At 43.3% G+C, this 15,888-nt stretch overlaps 1 protein-coding gene and 1 long non-coding RNA gene across 4 annotated transcripts in view; one reads left to right on the top strand and one right to left on the bottom strand.

Annotated features, from left to right (window-relative positions):
- Abca1 (ATP binding cassette subfamily A member 1) overlaps window positions 1-15,888 on the top strand; it is a 134,909-nt gene that overhangs the window by 85,207 nt on the left and 33,814 nt on the right. For 2 of the 3 annotated variants that reach the window (XM_046451511.2, XM_058581593.1), the window contains 13 exons: window positions 226-447; window positions 1,541-1,745; window positions 2,812-2,925; window positions 5,303-5,474; window positions 6,598-6,729; window positions 7,732-7,874; window positions 8,092-8,229; window positions 8,942-9,162; window positions 10,444-10,522; window positions 11,325-11,527; window positions 12,641-12,689; window positions 12,926-13,039; window positions 14,098-14,246. In XM_046451511.2, coding sequence (XP_046307467.1) covers window positions 226-447; window positions 1,541-1,745; window positions 2,812-2,925; window positions 5,303-5,474; window positions 6,598-6,729; window positions 7,732-7,874; window positions 8,092-8,229; window positions 8,942-9,162; window positions 10,444-10,522; window positions 11,325-11,527; window positions 12,641-12,689; window positions 12,926-13,039; window positions 14,098-14,246 — 1,941 coding nt within the window. Of the gene's footprint in view, window positions 1-225; window positions 448-1,540; window positions 1,746-2,811; window positions 2,926-5,302; window positions 5,475-6,597; window positions 6,730-7,731; window positions 7,875-8,091; window positions 8,230-8,941; window positions 9,163-10,343; window positions 10,417-10,443; window positions 10,523-11,324; window positions 11,528-12,640; window positions 12,690-12,925; window positions 13,040-14,097; window positions 14,247-15,888 lie in introns of all 3 variants that reach the window. The other variant, XM_046451512.2, reaches the window with a different exon arrangement.
- Window positions 13,022-15,888, bottom strand: part of LOC124097199 (uncharacterized) — a 29,285-nt gene continuing 26,418 nt past the window's right edge. Inside the window, exon 3 of the long non-coding RNA XR_006853151.2 lies at window positions 13,022-14,430. This is a non-coding gene — a long non-coding RNA (uncharacterized LOC124097199). The remainder of the gene's footprint in view (window positions 14,431-15,888) is intronic.

Here is a 15,888-nt window from a genome sequence, read left to right as displayed (position 1 = left end):
ACACATTCCGTGTGCTGCCTTATTACTTTCTCATTAAATGACCCATTTAGCATGCAAGGAAAGGAGGCTAAGGAAGGTCAAAGCTTCTCCAAGGCTCACAGCAGGACTACAGAATCAAGATTTGATTGCTTTCTCTCTCAGTCAAGAATGATGATCCCGCAGATCATGCAAGTGAGTTCTTGGGCTTGTGGAGGCAGCACATTTAACGAGTCTTTTCCTTTCCAGTTAGGAAACCTGCTGCCCTACAGCGACCCCAGCGTGGTGTTTGTCTTCCTGTCTGTGTTTGCTGTGGTGACCATCCTGCAGTGCTTCCTGATTAGCACACTCTTCTCCCGAGCCAACCTGGCAGCAGCCTGTGGGGGCATCATTTACTTCACGCTGTACCTGCCCTATGTCCTGTGCGTGGCATGGCAGGACTATGTGGGCTTCACAGTCAAGATCTTCGCGGTGAGTAACTTTGGCCTTTCTGCAGCGGTTGTAGTCACAGCCACAGCAGGTGTTTGACCTCCCCTGATGTTGCCCATGAATCCAAGCAACAAGCTGTGAATACAAGATGAGAGAGTTGTTTTATAAAAGGACTTGAATCTTAGTTCTAGATCCTAATTCCTTTGAAGGCAGGGACTATGGGTTATTAAATTGTTTATGTTTAGTTCTCTCCGTGAATGCTGGTTGGATTGAATTGAATGGAATGTTTCCTGGATCAGACTGAACCTTAAACCTGCTGGGGGTACATTGGGGAATGGCTTTCGGCAATAGATGCCATCTCCACCCTCAACCTCCCAGTTTTGTTGGCCATGTTTAAACTGGCTGCAAAGTCATAGCCACAAATAGACATGAAGCTTCTTGAGGTCAAAGATGGCTCATTCTTGACTCTTGCCTTCCTCGTGTCCGGTGTGGTGTTTGGCTTGAGTAATGTTTTATGAACTGAGGGAGACTTAGGAGCCAGTGCACCACAAATCCCTGAGTTAGATATTTCCTTTCCTTGAACAGAGTAGGAGTAGGCTTTGAGGGCATGAGAGCCCCTGTGAGAGCAACTTGCCAGCTGCCCCCTGAATCACTTATAAGGGAAACTGACTGTCACTCATAAGGAGCTTCAGGTGCCTCAGTCTGGGCCCCATAGACATCTGCAGCCCCAAACAGGCTATTATACAAGATCCTGAATGTTCCCTGGCTGAGCAGGGAGCCCATAAAGACCTTGATGAATGTCACTATGGGTAGGAGGTGGGAGTAGGGGACTGGATAGGTGAGTCTTGGAGCATCCTTGGAAGCATAAAATCCAAAAATTTCACATGCTATCTTGCATGAATTTGTAAAATGTGTGTGCATAATGAGTAGTTATAAATGGAATAATTTAATATGCTGTAAGGAAGCCCACTCCCCTAAAGGGACTCTGTAGGTGAATACTTCTGTATCCTATAATTGATCTATTTTGCAAATTCAAATTTCTCCAAGTGTGGAATTTATATTATAAGTTATGGGAAAATGAGAGAGACAAGGAATGAGATTAATTAGATAAGTGACTCTTGCCTCTTTCTCTCAGAGCCTGCTATCTCCTGTGGCTTTTGGGTTTGGCTGTGAGTACTTTGCCCTTTTTGAGGAGCAGGGCATTGGTGTGCAGTGGGACAACCTCTTTGAGAGCCCTGTGGAGGAAGATGGCTTCAATCTCACCACTTCAGTCTCCATGATGCTGTTCGACACCTTCCTCTATGGGGTGATGACCTGGTACATTGAGGCTGTCTTTCCAGGTACACTGAGCCTCCTCCCTGCTTTGGCATCTGTCAGGGAAAGAATTCTGGCTGCAGAGCTTCCCTTTCTTTGTGCTGGAATTTCTTCATGGCATGGGGCTCCCTGGAAAGTGGTTTGGACTTTAGACCTACGGCAAACAAATAGTTCCAGTAGAGGAACCAGTGCTGAAAAGTACTACTACTATGGCAATCATTTCTTGAGTACTGTGTGTTCAGCACTGTGAAGTGTTTGATATACTGTGGTTCATTTAATTCCCAAAAGACTACATAGAAGTTTTACTGTTATAACTGTTATTTCTCAAATGAGAGAACTATGACTCAGAGAAGTTAAGTAACCTGCCTGAGGTCACTCAGCTCCTAAGTTCTGGTGCTCAGAAGTGAACCCAGTTGGGTTATACTGGATCAGCAAGCCAGGAGATTCCTCCCTGTGCTGACTCAATTCTGTAATTCCATGTCTCCAGGGAGGGTAACTTTACTCTGATTACAGTTTGTGAATAATACAATCTGTTGGCTCTAAGCCTTTACGTGTGATTAAAATAAAATTAATATTAAATAAAAGCTCATTTTGATACTTTCATTAACAAATCCTCTTGACCAAGTCCAAGAGGAACCAGCCTTGGGATATGTTTTCATACAAGATGAAACTGTGGGAGAGTGAAGGTTTGCTCCATGTAGTTCACCTTCTCATTCTCCTCTGAGGAGGTAGACATGAGATGTTTATCACCCCTTCCTGAACTTCCTTCACTGAATATGCAATTCTGCATCATGCAGATCTGGATTTGAATTCTGAGTCCTTCACTCATTGGCTGAGTGTCCTTGTGTAGGCTGCTTACCCCTCAAAATGAGGATGGTGCCTCCCTCAGGGAGTTGTTGGGAGGCCTCAGAGAAAAGCAGAATGTACACTGTTTTTAGTAGGTTTCAGCGAAGGTTACCTCCCTTTCCCCCCATTCCATTCCAGTCTATTCCTTCTCCAAAGGGTGTGTCAAGGAGGGAGTGGGCTGGCTGGGACACCTGAGGAATACAGGAATGGTGCTCAGCTTGGATCACACCTGTGCTTTGCTTTCAGGCCAGTATGGAATTCCCAGGCCCTGGTATTTTCCTTGCACCAAGTCCTACTGGTTTGGTGAGGAAAGTGATGAGAAGAGCCACCCTGGTTCTAGCCAGAAGGGAATATCAGAAAGTAAGTATTGCTGTCCTGCCCTCCTCCAACCAAGTGCTAACAGGGGCAAGTGATGGATGGATCCTGCACTTTATGCTGAAGTCACTTTAAATAAGCCAGTCCTAAAAAACCAAAGATCCAATGATTTCTCTGATAGGTGGAAGCTAAACACAACAAGGGGAAGAACACATATGCAATAGATTAGACAATGGGGAAGGGAGGGAAGGGAGGGGGGGATAAGCAAAGGAAAGACAGTGGAATCAATAGTTTTCCCATGTACATGTATATGAAAATAACACCGTGAATCCCACCACCATGTATATCCATAAGAATGGGACTCTAACTAGAATAAGATGTATTCGCATTTTATGCTTCTATAATTATGTCAGAATGGATTCTGCTGTCATATATAACTAAAAAGAAGCAATAAAAATAAAATAAAATATTCAAAAAACGAATAAATACACGAATGCACATAAAAAAACGAAATTACTTTAAAGACAAAGAAATCTCACACAATGTATCCCTTCCAAATTGTCCCACACCATTCATGTCCAAAGCTATGAACTTGATGGGTCCCTGGGGAACATTTCCTGTTTTCTTGGCTCCTTGCAAAGTGTCTTTTGATCACTGAACTTTCACTTATTGCTCTCTTACTACCATGCTGTCCTAACAAGCTAGCAGGAAGAGGTAAAGGAAGCCTCGCTGCCTGCCTTGTCCTGGCAACCCATATAAGAGTCTGTGTAGGTGGGCACCAAGTGGCTACCCTCGAGCTCAGCCTGTTTCTTTTTTTTTCTTTCTATTTTGTTATTGGATCTTTTTAGATATACATGACAGTAGCTTGTATTTTGACATAATATACATACATGGAGTGTAACTTATTCTAATTAGGATCCTTTCTTGTGGTTGTACATGATGTGGAGTTTCACTGGTGGTCTTTCTTAATATTCTCACTGGTCACTACTCGGAGGCCTGCCGCTCCCAGCGGCAGGTGGAGATGTCCACAGCTCAGCAGAGGTTCTGCCTTCTGGGTTCTCTGTTTAGGTTTGCGCTCAGTGTGGATCCTTCCCAAGTAGTTAGTAGGTCCCTCTTCAGCTGATCTCTTGTGTGTCTGTCCCCTGATGGCCAGTGGTAATTGTACGAAGCTCCTTCACATGCCACTGTTCTGCTTCTTCTCCTGTTGTTCCCACTCTCCTTCCCTGCCTCCTCTCTGCACCCAGCTCCTGTCAGCCACTTCTGGAACTTGACACATTGTTCTCTGTCTTGGTACCTTTGTCTGTACTGTTTCCTCTGGGGGGCACCTTTTCTCCTGCTTTCCTGCTGTTTAAACTCCTAACTCTTCAAGGTCTGGTCAGTATTTCCTTCCTGGAGCAGCCCTCCTAGATTCTCCTTCCTCTGAGCTTCTGTTGCGTGTAAAACAACACATATGCACACACACGCACACACACACACACGCACACACACACACACTCATACACACACACATCCTCAACATTTTCATATTAAAATAATTGTAGATTCACTGTGTGAAAGGGTTCCCTTGAATCCTCCATCCAGTGGTGGCACCAGGTGTAACTATAGCATAGTATCAAAACCACGAAATTGACACTAATACAAGTCACACACCTTCATATTCCTCTAGTTTTGACATGCACTCAATCGTGTGTGGTTTTAGGTCTGTATAGTTTTATCATGTGTACATTCATTAGCTCAGTCAAGAAGCAGAACTATCCCATTACCACAAAGCTCTCTCCTGTTATCACTTAACAGTCCCAGCCATCTCCCTTCTTTCTGGCTCCCTGACACCTGTTAACCTAACCACTCATCTGTTTCCAAATTCTCCAATTTTTTAAATTTCCAGAATGTTATGGCAATGGAACCATACAATGTAAATCAATCTCTCTCTCTCTCTCTCTCTCTCTCTCTATATATATATATATATATATATATATGTATATATGTGTGTGTGTGTGTGTGTGTGTGTCTGTATATATATATATAAAATCTCCCAGCAGAATTTCCTAGAGATCCACTCAAATTGTGGTGTGTATCAACAGTTCATTCCTTTTACTTGCTGAGTGGTATTCCATGGTATGCATGTCATAGTCCCATGGCATTTTCAGATGTCTTTTTAAAACAGCAGTTAGCATTCTGTATTTTAATTGCCAGTCAAGTCTTTCTTCCTCAATAGGCTGCAAATTTTGCTTTACCATTTAATTCTGACAACAGTGCCAAGAGGGGCCCTAAATAAATATGTATAGCTTCCTGCTTGCTTATAAAACCAGAGTGGCTATGGACAAAAGCTGTTCTAAGAGTCCAAGTGCAGCCCTCTGTGTCTTTACATTCTACTTTCAGTATATTCTATGGGTTCATTCCTTTCTCCTCTCTTTTCTCATAGTCTGCATGGAAGAGGAACCCACCCACCTGAAGCTGGGTGTGTCCATTCAGAACCTGGTGAAGATTTACCGAGACGGCATGAAGGTGGCTGTTGATGGCCTGGCACTGAATTTTTATGAGGGCCAGATCACCTCCTTTCTGGGCCACAATGGAGCAGGGAAGACAACCACCATGTAAGAAGGGGAAGTGGCCATAGAGTCTACCACTAGAAGGTTCTGCAGTGTACTTAGAAATTCATAGCTGAGGAAATTGGGGTTGGTTGCTAGGGCAAGGATAGAGCACATGAGGGGGTGATAAGTGTAAAACATCACATAATCACGAGTGTGCTTTCCAAGGGTTAGTCTTTGCTAGATATTTTTTTCTTCAGCCTAAAGCAGGGTGGGTGTTTTGATGACCTTTCCCAGGTAGGGCTCAGAATTATGCAGTGTTTTTGGAATCTGAGGCTATGACAGCTTTGAGAAAGGGTCTCCTTCTGAGGTGGTTTGGTCATAACTGTAAAGCAAAAATCTGGAAAGAAAGATTAGACACTGGAGGGAGATGGCAATTTCCAGGAACTCTGTCTCTAAGCAGATGTGGGAAGTGGGCTGTTGGCTCCCATTGTCTTCCCTGGCACCCATGAGGACCTTCTGCCTGACAGCTTCTGGAATGGGTAAGGGCCCCAAAACACTAGTTAGCCTCAGTGGCTTTCAGTATGGCCTCTCAACCATTCCAAAGGGTAGATCTTCGAGGGTGATGTTCTTTTCTTGTTTTTTTTTTTTTAACATAAAATCAATATATTGTGGGTATAGCTGCTGAATATTTTTTAAAAGACACTTGAAAATCTTACCATCTAACACAAACATTATTATTATTACTGGTATCAGGGATTGAACCCAGGGAAACTGAGCCACATCCCCAGCCCTTTTTATTTTTTATTTTGAGACAGATGCTGAGGCTGGCTTTAAATTTTCAATCCTCCTGCTTCAGCCTATTGAGCTGCTGGGATTATAGGCATGCACCACTACACCCAATTTAAAACAGATATTGTCTTTTTATCATTGAATAATTTGTTTTGATCTGTCTGTTTTTCATGGATATAACCTTAGGCATACAAAATACATATTTTAAGGCTCACTTTCCATTGTATATTAGAGGATTCATTTTCCAAATGCTCATATTTTGCTTTGTTGGGGATCTATTAGGGTCCATCAGAAAGGAATAGAAGCAGGGTGTTGGTACCCCGTGCTCACCGTGATGGGCTCTGCAGTGGTGGGGTGGGCCAGCCCTGATGCCTGCATTTGTTAATTTTGTCCTCAGGTCAATCCTGACTGGGTTGTTCCCTCCTACCTCTGGCACGGCCTACATCTTGGGAAAGGATATTCGCTCTGAGATGAGCACCATCCGGCAGAACCTGGGGGTCTGTCCCCAGCACAATGTGCTGTTTGACATGTGAGTACCACAGCATATTGAGAAGAGAGGCCCCTTTTTGGATTTAGAAGTCATGGGTGAAATGGGAGTTAGGCATTTTGCCTTCTTTGGAGATAGCAGTTCTTATCTCTTTAGACACATTGAGATCTGTTTTAGGCAGGAGATGTTACTTCAGTCCAGATGGCTGATGGGGGATTGGGAAGCAATGGACTTCATCATGTGCCTCTGGAGGGTCTTTCATCCCATCCTTTCCCCTGCTGCACCTGTCCCTAAAGTTCTAGTTCATTGACCACCCCCGTCTCCACCGCCAATCCCCTGGCAGGGCCTAAGGACACTTGGTACCATGGTCCTGTGTTCATTGATCATGACATTTGCTCCCACTCAGCTTGTCCCATCAGCAGGTAAGACCCCAGAGAGCCCTTGTAGTTGATCAGAGAAAACCCATTTTTTTTTTTAATCTAAAATGAGCAGTTTGAGCTTCTGGCTCCCTAGGAACCTGCTTTTGCTCAGAGTCTGAGGTTCTTTGAGATTCAGGGGACGCTTCTCCAGGTTAATGCTGACCCAGCATGGTTGATGGAACTATGGGTGAGACGTTTGAGGACCTGAAAAATAAATTGCAATTGCTGATGCCTGGTGGCCAGCCCTGTGAAGAGTAGGTTGGAAATGATCTGTTACCTTTAAGTTTTGACTTCCTGAGAAGCTCATGTTGTTGTTGTCTGTTGTTCTACCTTGAATCTTTCCTTTTGATTATATTTTTTAGAAATTTAAGGGGATAGTACTGGGGATTGATATGGATAAAAATGATATATGCATTTATGAATATGTCAAAACAAAACCTGCTATTATGCACAACTATGATGCACTAAAAATAAAAATAAAAGAAATTGATAAGTCAAAAAAGAAATGTAGGAATGAAGTGGGAAAGAAGAAAAACATGCACATTGTTTTCTGTTCTGGGTCAGGAGACACTATATCCTGGTGTGTCCTGTAGGGCCCAGAGCTGACCTGCCCCTCTGTCCCCAGGCTTACTGTGGAAGAGCACATTTGGTTCTATGCCTGCCTGAAGGGGCTTTCAGGGAAGCATGTGAAAGCAGAGATGGAACAGATGGCCCTGGATGTCGGTCTGCCGCCCAGCAAGCTGAAAAGCAAAACAAGTCAGTTGTCAGGTGAGGCCCTGAGCACCTTCCCTGTCTTTCCCCTTCCTCCTCCACCTATCCATACACAGAGGAAAAGCTGCCCAGGGTCCCAGGCAGGGTGGAAGGTAACAGACCCTTTTCCTGGGCTATGTCCCCAGATGGGTGCCTGTCTTCATCTCTCACCCCCTCCTCCTTCATTCACCATCTGGGGCTGGTTCTGGAGCCTATCTTTTGCTCTGTCTTATAGGTGGGATGCAGAGAAAGTTGTCTGTGGCCTTGGCCTTTGTTGGGGGGTCCAAGGTTGTCATTCTGGATGAGCCCACAGCTGGTGTGGATCCCTACTCCCGCAGGGGAATATGGGAGCTGCTGCTGAAATACCGACAAGGTAACCAATGTGTACTCTGAGTCACGGATTTGGGGAGAGAAGGGTTATTGAGAAGTATGGCTGTATCTCATGGGGGTAACAGAATTGCTTCTCAAAGAAAAAAATGGAACTTTTTTTAAAGCTCAGTGTCTGCTTTTAGTATGGATATGGGAGACCTGGTTGTAAGATACTTGAAGTTTATGCTTCATTACCTAGGGGCCTGCAAGAACAGAAATGGTATAGACTTACACGGGTGTATCGTGATTATACTACGCTAAGATAGATTCCTGAGAGCAGAGGCTCTGTTCATTGTTTTGTCCCTAACTTGTTGCACTAATTTTGTTTGTTGAAAGAGTGGATGAATAAATTAATGGAATGGGAAAGGACAAGAACGCGTTTGGCCGTGTGCTTAGAGCTTGTGCAGCCCTGATGCTTTGGAAAAAAAAATCACTTAGCTTGGCCCCATTTCCTTATCTGTAATAAGAGTGGTGCTTACCTCATGAAGGGTAAAATTAATTAAAGAATATACATAAACCACCTAATATGCTTTCTGACACCTTGCAAGTTCCAAATAAATGTGTTGCCAGCCTTGGGGTCATGGCCAGAGGGTTGAAGTCAGCTTTCAGTCTTTCTTGCCTACACCCCTGCCAGTGTCTCTATAGTCCTTGCTACTACAATCAATGAGAAAAGACAGGACTCACGTGTCCCACATCCTTGTATTTGTGTCTGGCAGGTCGCACCATTATTCTCTCCACACACCACATGGATGAAGCAGACATCCTGGGGGACAGGATTGCCATCATTTCCCATGGGAAGTTGTGCTGTGTGGGCTCCTCCCTGTTCTTGAAGAACCAGCTGGGAACAGGCTACTACCTGACACTGGTCAAGAAAGATGTAGAATCCTCCCTGAGTTCCTGCCGAAATAGCAGTAGCACTGTGTCATACCTGAAAAAGGTGAGCTGCAGTCTCAGTGCTGGGCTGGGCCGGGCCGTCAGGACTTATTGGCTGCAGATGGCTTGTTCACCTCTGCCCCATTCACCCAAGTTGTGGCCACTGTCTCCCTGCTCTGTACCCTTTCACATCATACTGCCTATGTGGAAAGTTCTAGAGCCCTCTGTTCTCGTAGTGCTAGTTTTGTTGAGTCCCATTTTTCCTTTTTCCTATTCAATGAGCAATGGAGAATGTCCTTTCAGGACTTTATTATGTCGCAGAAAAGAGACTAGCTAAGAGGTAAGAGTTGGCTACAAAATGTCCTGCTATTCCTGCTTATTATCTTTAAATCTCATCGATCTTTACTTTTAAAGTATAAAACACAAATATTTATGAAGCACTTATTTCAGACCACACAGACTGGGTGTAAAAGAAAATAATGATAATAGTTATTGTTTTGTCACAATTTTTTTTCCCCATCTGGCATCTCAGAGTACAGAGCAATCCTAGGAAGACAGGACATGATTACTATCCTAGATGAGGGAAGTGAGACCTGTAGGGATTTGTTAGCTTATTACAGGTCATCTAAAAAATAAATAGCAGGTGGGACTAGAACCTCCAAACCAGACATGTTCTCTCCTCTATCATAGTACATGCCTGAGATTTATTCATGGATTGAAACCAGTGGCACCTAATACATCTTAATCCTAACCTTGAACTCTGTCCACTTACTTACCTTTTAACTAAAGCCTCCTTACTTAAGTGTGGTGTGAGGACCAGCAGCATCAGGATTAGAAATGCAGTAACTTGGGTCCAATTCAGACCTACTGAGTCAGAATCTGCATTTTAATGGGGTCCTAGAATGGTTTAACATATGTTAAAGCTTAGGTTGCATTGAATTAGACAAGTAGCCAGATAAATCCCATGCCTGCAATGATTGGCAAATCCTGGTTGCACCAGGATTCCTGCCAAGCCACAGTTCTGTTGATAGCTCATAACTCACCCCAGGAAGAGAGGCTGTCCACTTGGCACACACATCACATGGTGGCCTCTAAAGCCCTGGCTTCCAGCTTCATGCACACCAGGAAAAGCTTTTGCTGCAGTTCTTACACAATAGAGCTTCTGGAAACCCTCGCTGGCAAAGGTGGTGGTGGCTATACCTTGCTTGGTCCCTGACCCATTCTCACCTCCTTCTTTGCCATCAGGAGGACAGTGTTTCTCAGAGCAGTTCTGATGCTGGCCTGGGCAGCGACCATGAAAGTGACACGCTGACCATCGGTAAGGACTCTGGGGTTTCTCATTCAGGTGGTGCCTGAGCTTCCCCCAGCTGGGCAGAGTGGAGGCAGAGGAGGAGAGGTGCAGAGGCTGGTGGCGCTGACTCAAGGTTTGCTGCTGGGCTGGGCTGGGCTGGGTGGCTGTGGGAGTGGATGCAGCTTGGTGGTGGTGGCCTAATGCTTGCTGGGGGGCCTGGGGCTTGGTCTGGGAGCTGGCAGGGCAGTGTCCCAGAGAACTGAGATGACTGGGGTTTGGGGAATCCCTTAGGGGAGTGGATCTGGCTGGACACCGGATGAGCCATTGAGTGTCAAGCCAGCAGGGAGGGATTTGAGCTTAGTATATAAGGAAGGTGAGAGCCCAGGAGATAAGAAGCAGCCTTTTAGGCTTTTCTTGGCAGTGCATATGGGAACCCAGTGTCGTCAGTAGCATGTGGAACAGAAATCATAACCTGGCCATCTCTGCTCAGTTCTAACAGCTGGCTTTTTCCAGGAAGACTTCTGCTTCTATGAACTGTTTGGTTAGCCTCTATTGAGGTAAATAGAGGGAAGCTCCCTTTGAAAGAAAGCTTAGGAAAGGCTGAAAAATCTCTATGATTTTTCTTACTCAAGTTTTCTACTAAAGAATCCCAGCGTATAAGCTGTAGATACCAGATCTTCAACCTCAGCAAGTCATCCATCCATCTATAACACATGGAGTACCCACAGTGTGCCTAGTTGTGGTGATATAAAGTGAATGAGTTACAGTTCTTGTCCCCTGGAAATCTTAGAGTTGAACATGTGGAATGGCTAAAATATCTTGGACAGTATGGTGTATAAGCAGCAGGCTTCTGAGAAGTAGGCAAAGGGGATGACTGGCCTTTGCTGTGGAGCCTCTGAAATGACTGAACCATCTTTACACTGTGGTCCTTGCAGATGTCTCAGCCATCTCCAACCTCATCAGGAAGCATGTATCTGAAGCCCGGCTAGTGGAAGACATTGGGCATGAGTTGACCTATGTACTACCATATGAAGCTGCTAAGGAGGGGGCATTTGTGGAACTCTTCCATGAGATCGATGACCGGCTCTCAGACCTGGGCATATCCAGTTATGGCATCTCAGAGACTACCTTGGAAGAAGTAAGTTGGGTGGCTGACTGTCAAATATAGCAGCCCCAACCACCTCAAGGTCAGACAGGAAGGAAACAGGATCACCATGGGGTTGGTCATTGAGATTTTAGGTCATTGATATCTAGGTAATGTTGGCAGCAGTGAACCAATTAAGATCATAGTGGGAGATAGCAGGCAGGAAAGAAGTACTAGGATTGCCCGTGGTGTGGTTGTGTTAACTGGACTTAATGCATCATAAGAAATGACCAACATTTATAGTCTACTAGGGCCAGGTACCAAGCTGTACGTTTTTGGTGTTTCTTTTTGATTTGCTTTTTTAAATCTTTGTAATCTTGTGTAATCCTCATAACAAGACAAGAAAATTAACTAATCAGGGATGTTGAGTTGGGATTCAGCATGGTAAGTTTGGGCTTCAAAACCCAGGTTGTTTTTATGAAGTAGTAATTCCTCCCTTTAGAGACACATCACAGACTTTGAGGGCTGGAAGGGCTATAAAAGTTGTCTGGCCTGGTGATTCCATGCTAGATTGTGTAGTAGCCATGTGAGGATATTACTGACAATAAAAATTCCAAGTCTCAATTCTAGTGTCTTTGAATTAGGATTTCTGGAAGTAAGGCCTTAACTCTGTACTTCCACTGCATATGTCGTACACAGTGGTCTATAGACAAGAGTTTGGAAATCAGTGGCCTCATTCAGATTCTCCTCTGATGTTTGGACCTCTGCCATGATATTTCTACTTATGGGGAGTCCATGTCTCCCTGACCATTCTGTCTTGACTAACTTAGCACAGTGCTGTTCTGCTTAAAGATTTGAAGCCACAGCCTGAAAGAAACCACTTTACTCATTCCCTATAGGTTCCTAACAGATTTCCTTTGTCTCAGTGTCCTGATGTCATAGCTGTATTTTGAAAATGATTGTCTGGACTGATAGTTCTCACCACTAAGGGAATGTTTTCTGGCAAAAATACCTCCCAAATAACTCTGATCAAGTGTTATTAATAAATGTAGCTTCTACTTTCTTTGTCTTAGAGGTGGTAATATGCAAGTCAATAATGTAGTCAGGATAGTGATGGCTATTCTCATAATGTTGGTACTTATATTGTCACCAACTCTAATTTTTCAGATATTCCTCAAAGTGGCTGAAGAGAGTGGGGTGGATGCTGAGACCTCAGGTAACCCTTTTGAGAGGGACTATACAGTCTGGCTAGAGTCTTGAGCAGGCAAACTTCACTCACCAGTGTTGTACCTTTCTCTTCATATTGTTCTTTTTATTTTTTATTTTGTTTTTTTTTCCCTTTACATTGTTCTAATACAGTCCCATTTTTAGAGTATATGTTTGTTACAGGTAGAGAAGGTTTGTTTTGTTTCAAATAAAGTAAAATGAGGGATTCCTTCCTTTTGCCTTCAGATGGTACTTTGCCAGCGAGACGAAACCGACGGGCCTTTGGAGACAAGCAGAGCTGCCTTCGCCCATTTACTGAAGATGATGCTATTGATCCCAATGATTCTGATATAGACCCAGGTTCGTTTGGGCAAGATCTAGGTTCTATTGTTTGAAGAAGAATTTCTCCTTTATGTTCTTCTCAGCTGTTTTCTTTTGATGAACAAGATGATAGATTCCCTGGAGGGTCCAGAAGGAAGTGGAAAAATGAGAAAAGCCGCTTGTCTTTTTCCAGCTTTGTGCATGTGTTTAGGTCAAACATGAAAGAGCCCATCCTCATCGTTCCTTCAGTTAGCTGAGATCTTAAGATGCACATATTAAAAAAGGACTGCTCTTTTATTGTCTTTTCTGTAGGGTTCAAGTTTCTTGCATACATTAAGTGTTTTATTGTTGAATAAGTATTTATTGAATGGATGAATGATTTTGAGAAAGTCAGGGAGGGTAATTTGCTTTCAGTTAATGTGCCCTTAGATGTAGGTATTTTGGATGACTGTGTCCTTGTGTGTTTGAAATGAAAAGGAGAGGTAAGAAATCAAACAAATTTGATGTCAGAGTGTCTCTGTTAGGAATCATTCATTTCAGACAAGAATTTCTACATAATTTTTATGAACAGAGAATTTTCTCACTGTCCCAGTCCATGGCACATGAGCATGTGGCTCTTATGTTCTCCCTGACTTCATGCATTGTTAGTACTTAGATCATTTCAAATGTGTCCATTTTTTTAACAAAAATATAAAAGATTAGAGACTGCCATTGTGTGTTCTCAAGTGTGTTCATCTGCATACATGGCCTGTTCCATAGAATAATCTGTAAGAAATCAGCAATGTCTCCACTCATCTGAATGATGTTCGGTAACACCTAGGTAAGAATATGTGAACATCTCTGCAGTAGTCTCAAGGCACCTTCATTCTTTGTACTCACCAAACGAGGACTAAAAGGCAGAGACTGCTCCTGTTGGACATGTTGAGTCATTAGTTTTTCTTGAATATAGAGGTATCATTAAAACCCTTTACCTCTGTGAGATACTTTCAATTTCAAACACAAGCCTCCAAATGGTTTCTGAAGATCTTAGAAGAAGGAATACATCATGTCAAAAACACCTAACATAATAGGTGACCTTCAGTATTGGCTTCTTGCAGAATCCAGGGAGACAGACCTGCTCAGCGGGATGGATGGTAAAGGCTCCTATCAGGTGAAGGGCTGGAAACTCACGCAGCAACAGTTTGTGGCTCTTTTGTGGAAGAGGCTGCTGATCGCCAGACGGAGTAGAAAAGGATTCTTCGCTCAGGTGAAATATGCTGGTTTCTGGCTTCATGGGTGGGCTACACACTCTCTGACCAGTGAAAGCAGAATGCTGCTGCAGTCAAGATATAGATATTGGAGCTAGATTATCTGTATTTCCATCCCAGTTATATTTCTTGCCAGTTTTGTGTCTGCCAGCAAATGACTTCTCCAGGCCTCAGTCTCCTCACCTGAAAAATAGAGATAATAATGTGCCTATGACACCATGTTATCCTGAGGATAAACATGAATAAATGCTTAGAATGGAGTCTGATGCTTGGGTTTATGGGTATGTATGTGTGTATGTATGTATGTCTTTTATTTTAGAGAACAACATAAAAGGGTAAGCGTTTAGAAAAACTGTTAGGTAAATTCAGCTATCATAACATAAGTGATGTTATGCTCAGATGCACTTGACATATGCACTTATTAGAAACATGATTTTTCTCTAAGTTGATGTTTAACTCAAATGATAAAAAGATACCCAGAGAGATCAGAATGTAACTGGCAAATAGAGAAGACTCATACTACTCCCTTCAAGTCAGAGTTTGTATGCTCACTTGCTTAGTTAGAAGAGTTAAAATTATTTCACTCTGTAAAAATTAAGAAATGTGGAGAAAAGTTTATAGAGAGTCTTCCTTACAGACTGTATGTATGATACTAAGAGTATGAGTTTGGGACATTCAGACCTGGATTTGAAGTCTGGTTGTGTTACTAGCTGGCTTTGTGACCATGAACAAGTAACTTGACTTTCTGATCTTTAATAACCAAGTTTTTGGATAGTGGCAATGATAGTAACACCACAAATAACAGCATAGGGTAGTAATGATAATTAAGATAATTATCATTAGAGTACTTTCCAGTAGAATTGCTCACTTAATGATAATTTTCTGCATTGAAGCCCAAGAGCCAGAGTCAATATGAATCCTTAAGTTTTTAAAGGATAAGTTTCTCAGCAATAAATGGAAAGACCTTTGAGTTTACTTGTAAAGTGTGTATGAGTCATTGTTTTCAGAGTAGGTTTGTAGAAAGTTTGAGGAATTTCAAGAAGGAGTTGCGTATTTATGCTTTGAGAGGTGATCATGGCAGACAATGGCTGCTATTGCTTGTGACTGGAGTCACTGCTTTTAAGAACTGGTTTCAGGATTATGGGATCTGATCTCTTCTCAGTCCTCAGATTATAATGAGAATACTGAGGCCCTACAGTGGTGATGTCATGTGGGTACACTTGTATTAGTGTCAGACCCAGGATTCAGGACTTGTGGCTCCTAGTCCAGGGCTTGTTCACTCAGTTTTCTTCTGAGCTGAACTGCGCTCATGACCCATTGTGGTCTTTATCATCTTCATGGGAAGAAATGCAGGACCCAGAATTCTGAGTCACCCTAACGTGGGGTTACTCTTTACTCTGTGAAGTTCCTAGCCTAGTGCTTCTGCCAGGTGACTAGAGACTCTGGCATTGTGCTGCCAGATTCTAGAAAGTCCTAGAGGGAAGATGTTTAGTGTTCAGGATCCATTGCTTTCACTCTGCCCACAAGGCCTTGGGCCAGCCATGGGCCCTGTCACCCTCCTTCTTGTGCTGCCTGGTCTGGGAACCTGGCTGGACTTGCAGGGATTTGCTCCTTGGACTTCTTTCTAACCTTATCTTTTCC

This window comes from Marmota monax, unplaced genomic scaffold, assembly GCF_021218885.2.
Source record: "Marmota monax isolate L192 unplaced genomic scaffold, Marmota_monax_Labrador192_F-V1.1 WCK01_AAM20220418_F8-fsc00020, whole genome shotgun sequence".
Classification (NCBI taxonomy): domain Eukaryota; kingdom Metazoa; phylum Chordata; class Mammalia; order Rodentia; family Sciuridae; genus Marmota; species Marmota monax.
Note: the sequence above shows the minus strand (reverse complement) of the source record. Positions and strands in the feature narration are given on the sequence as shown.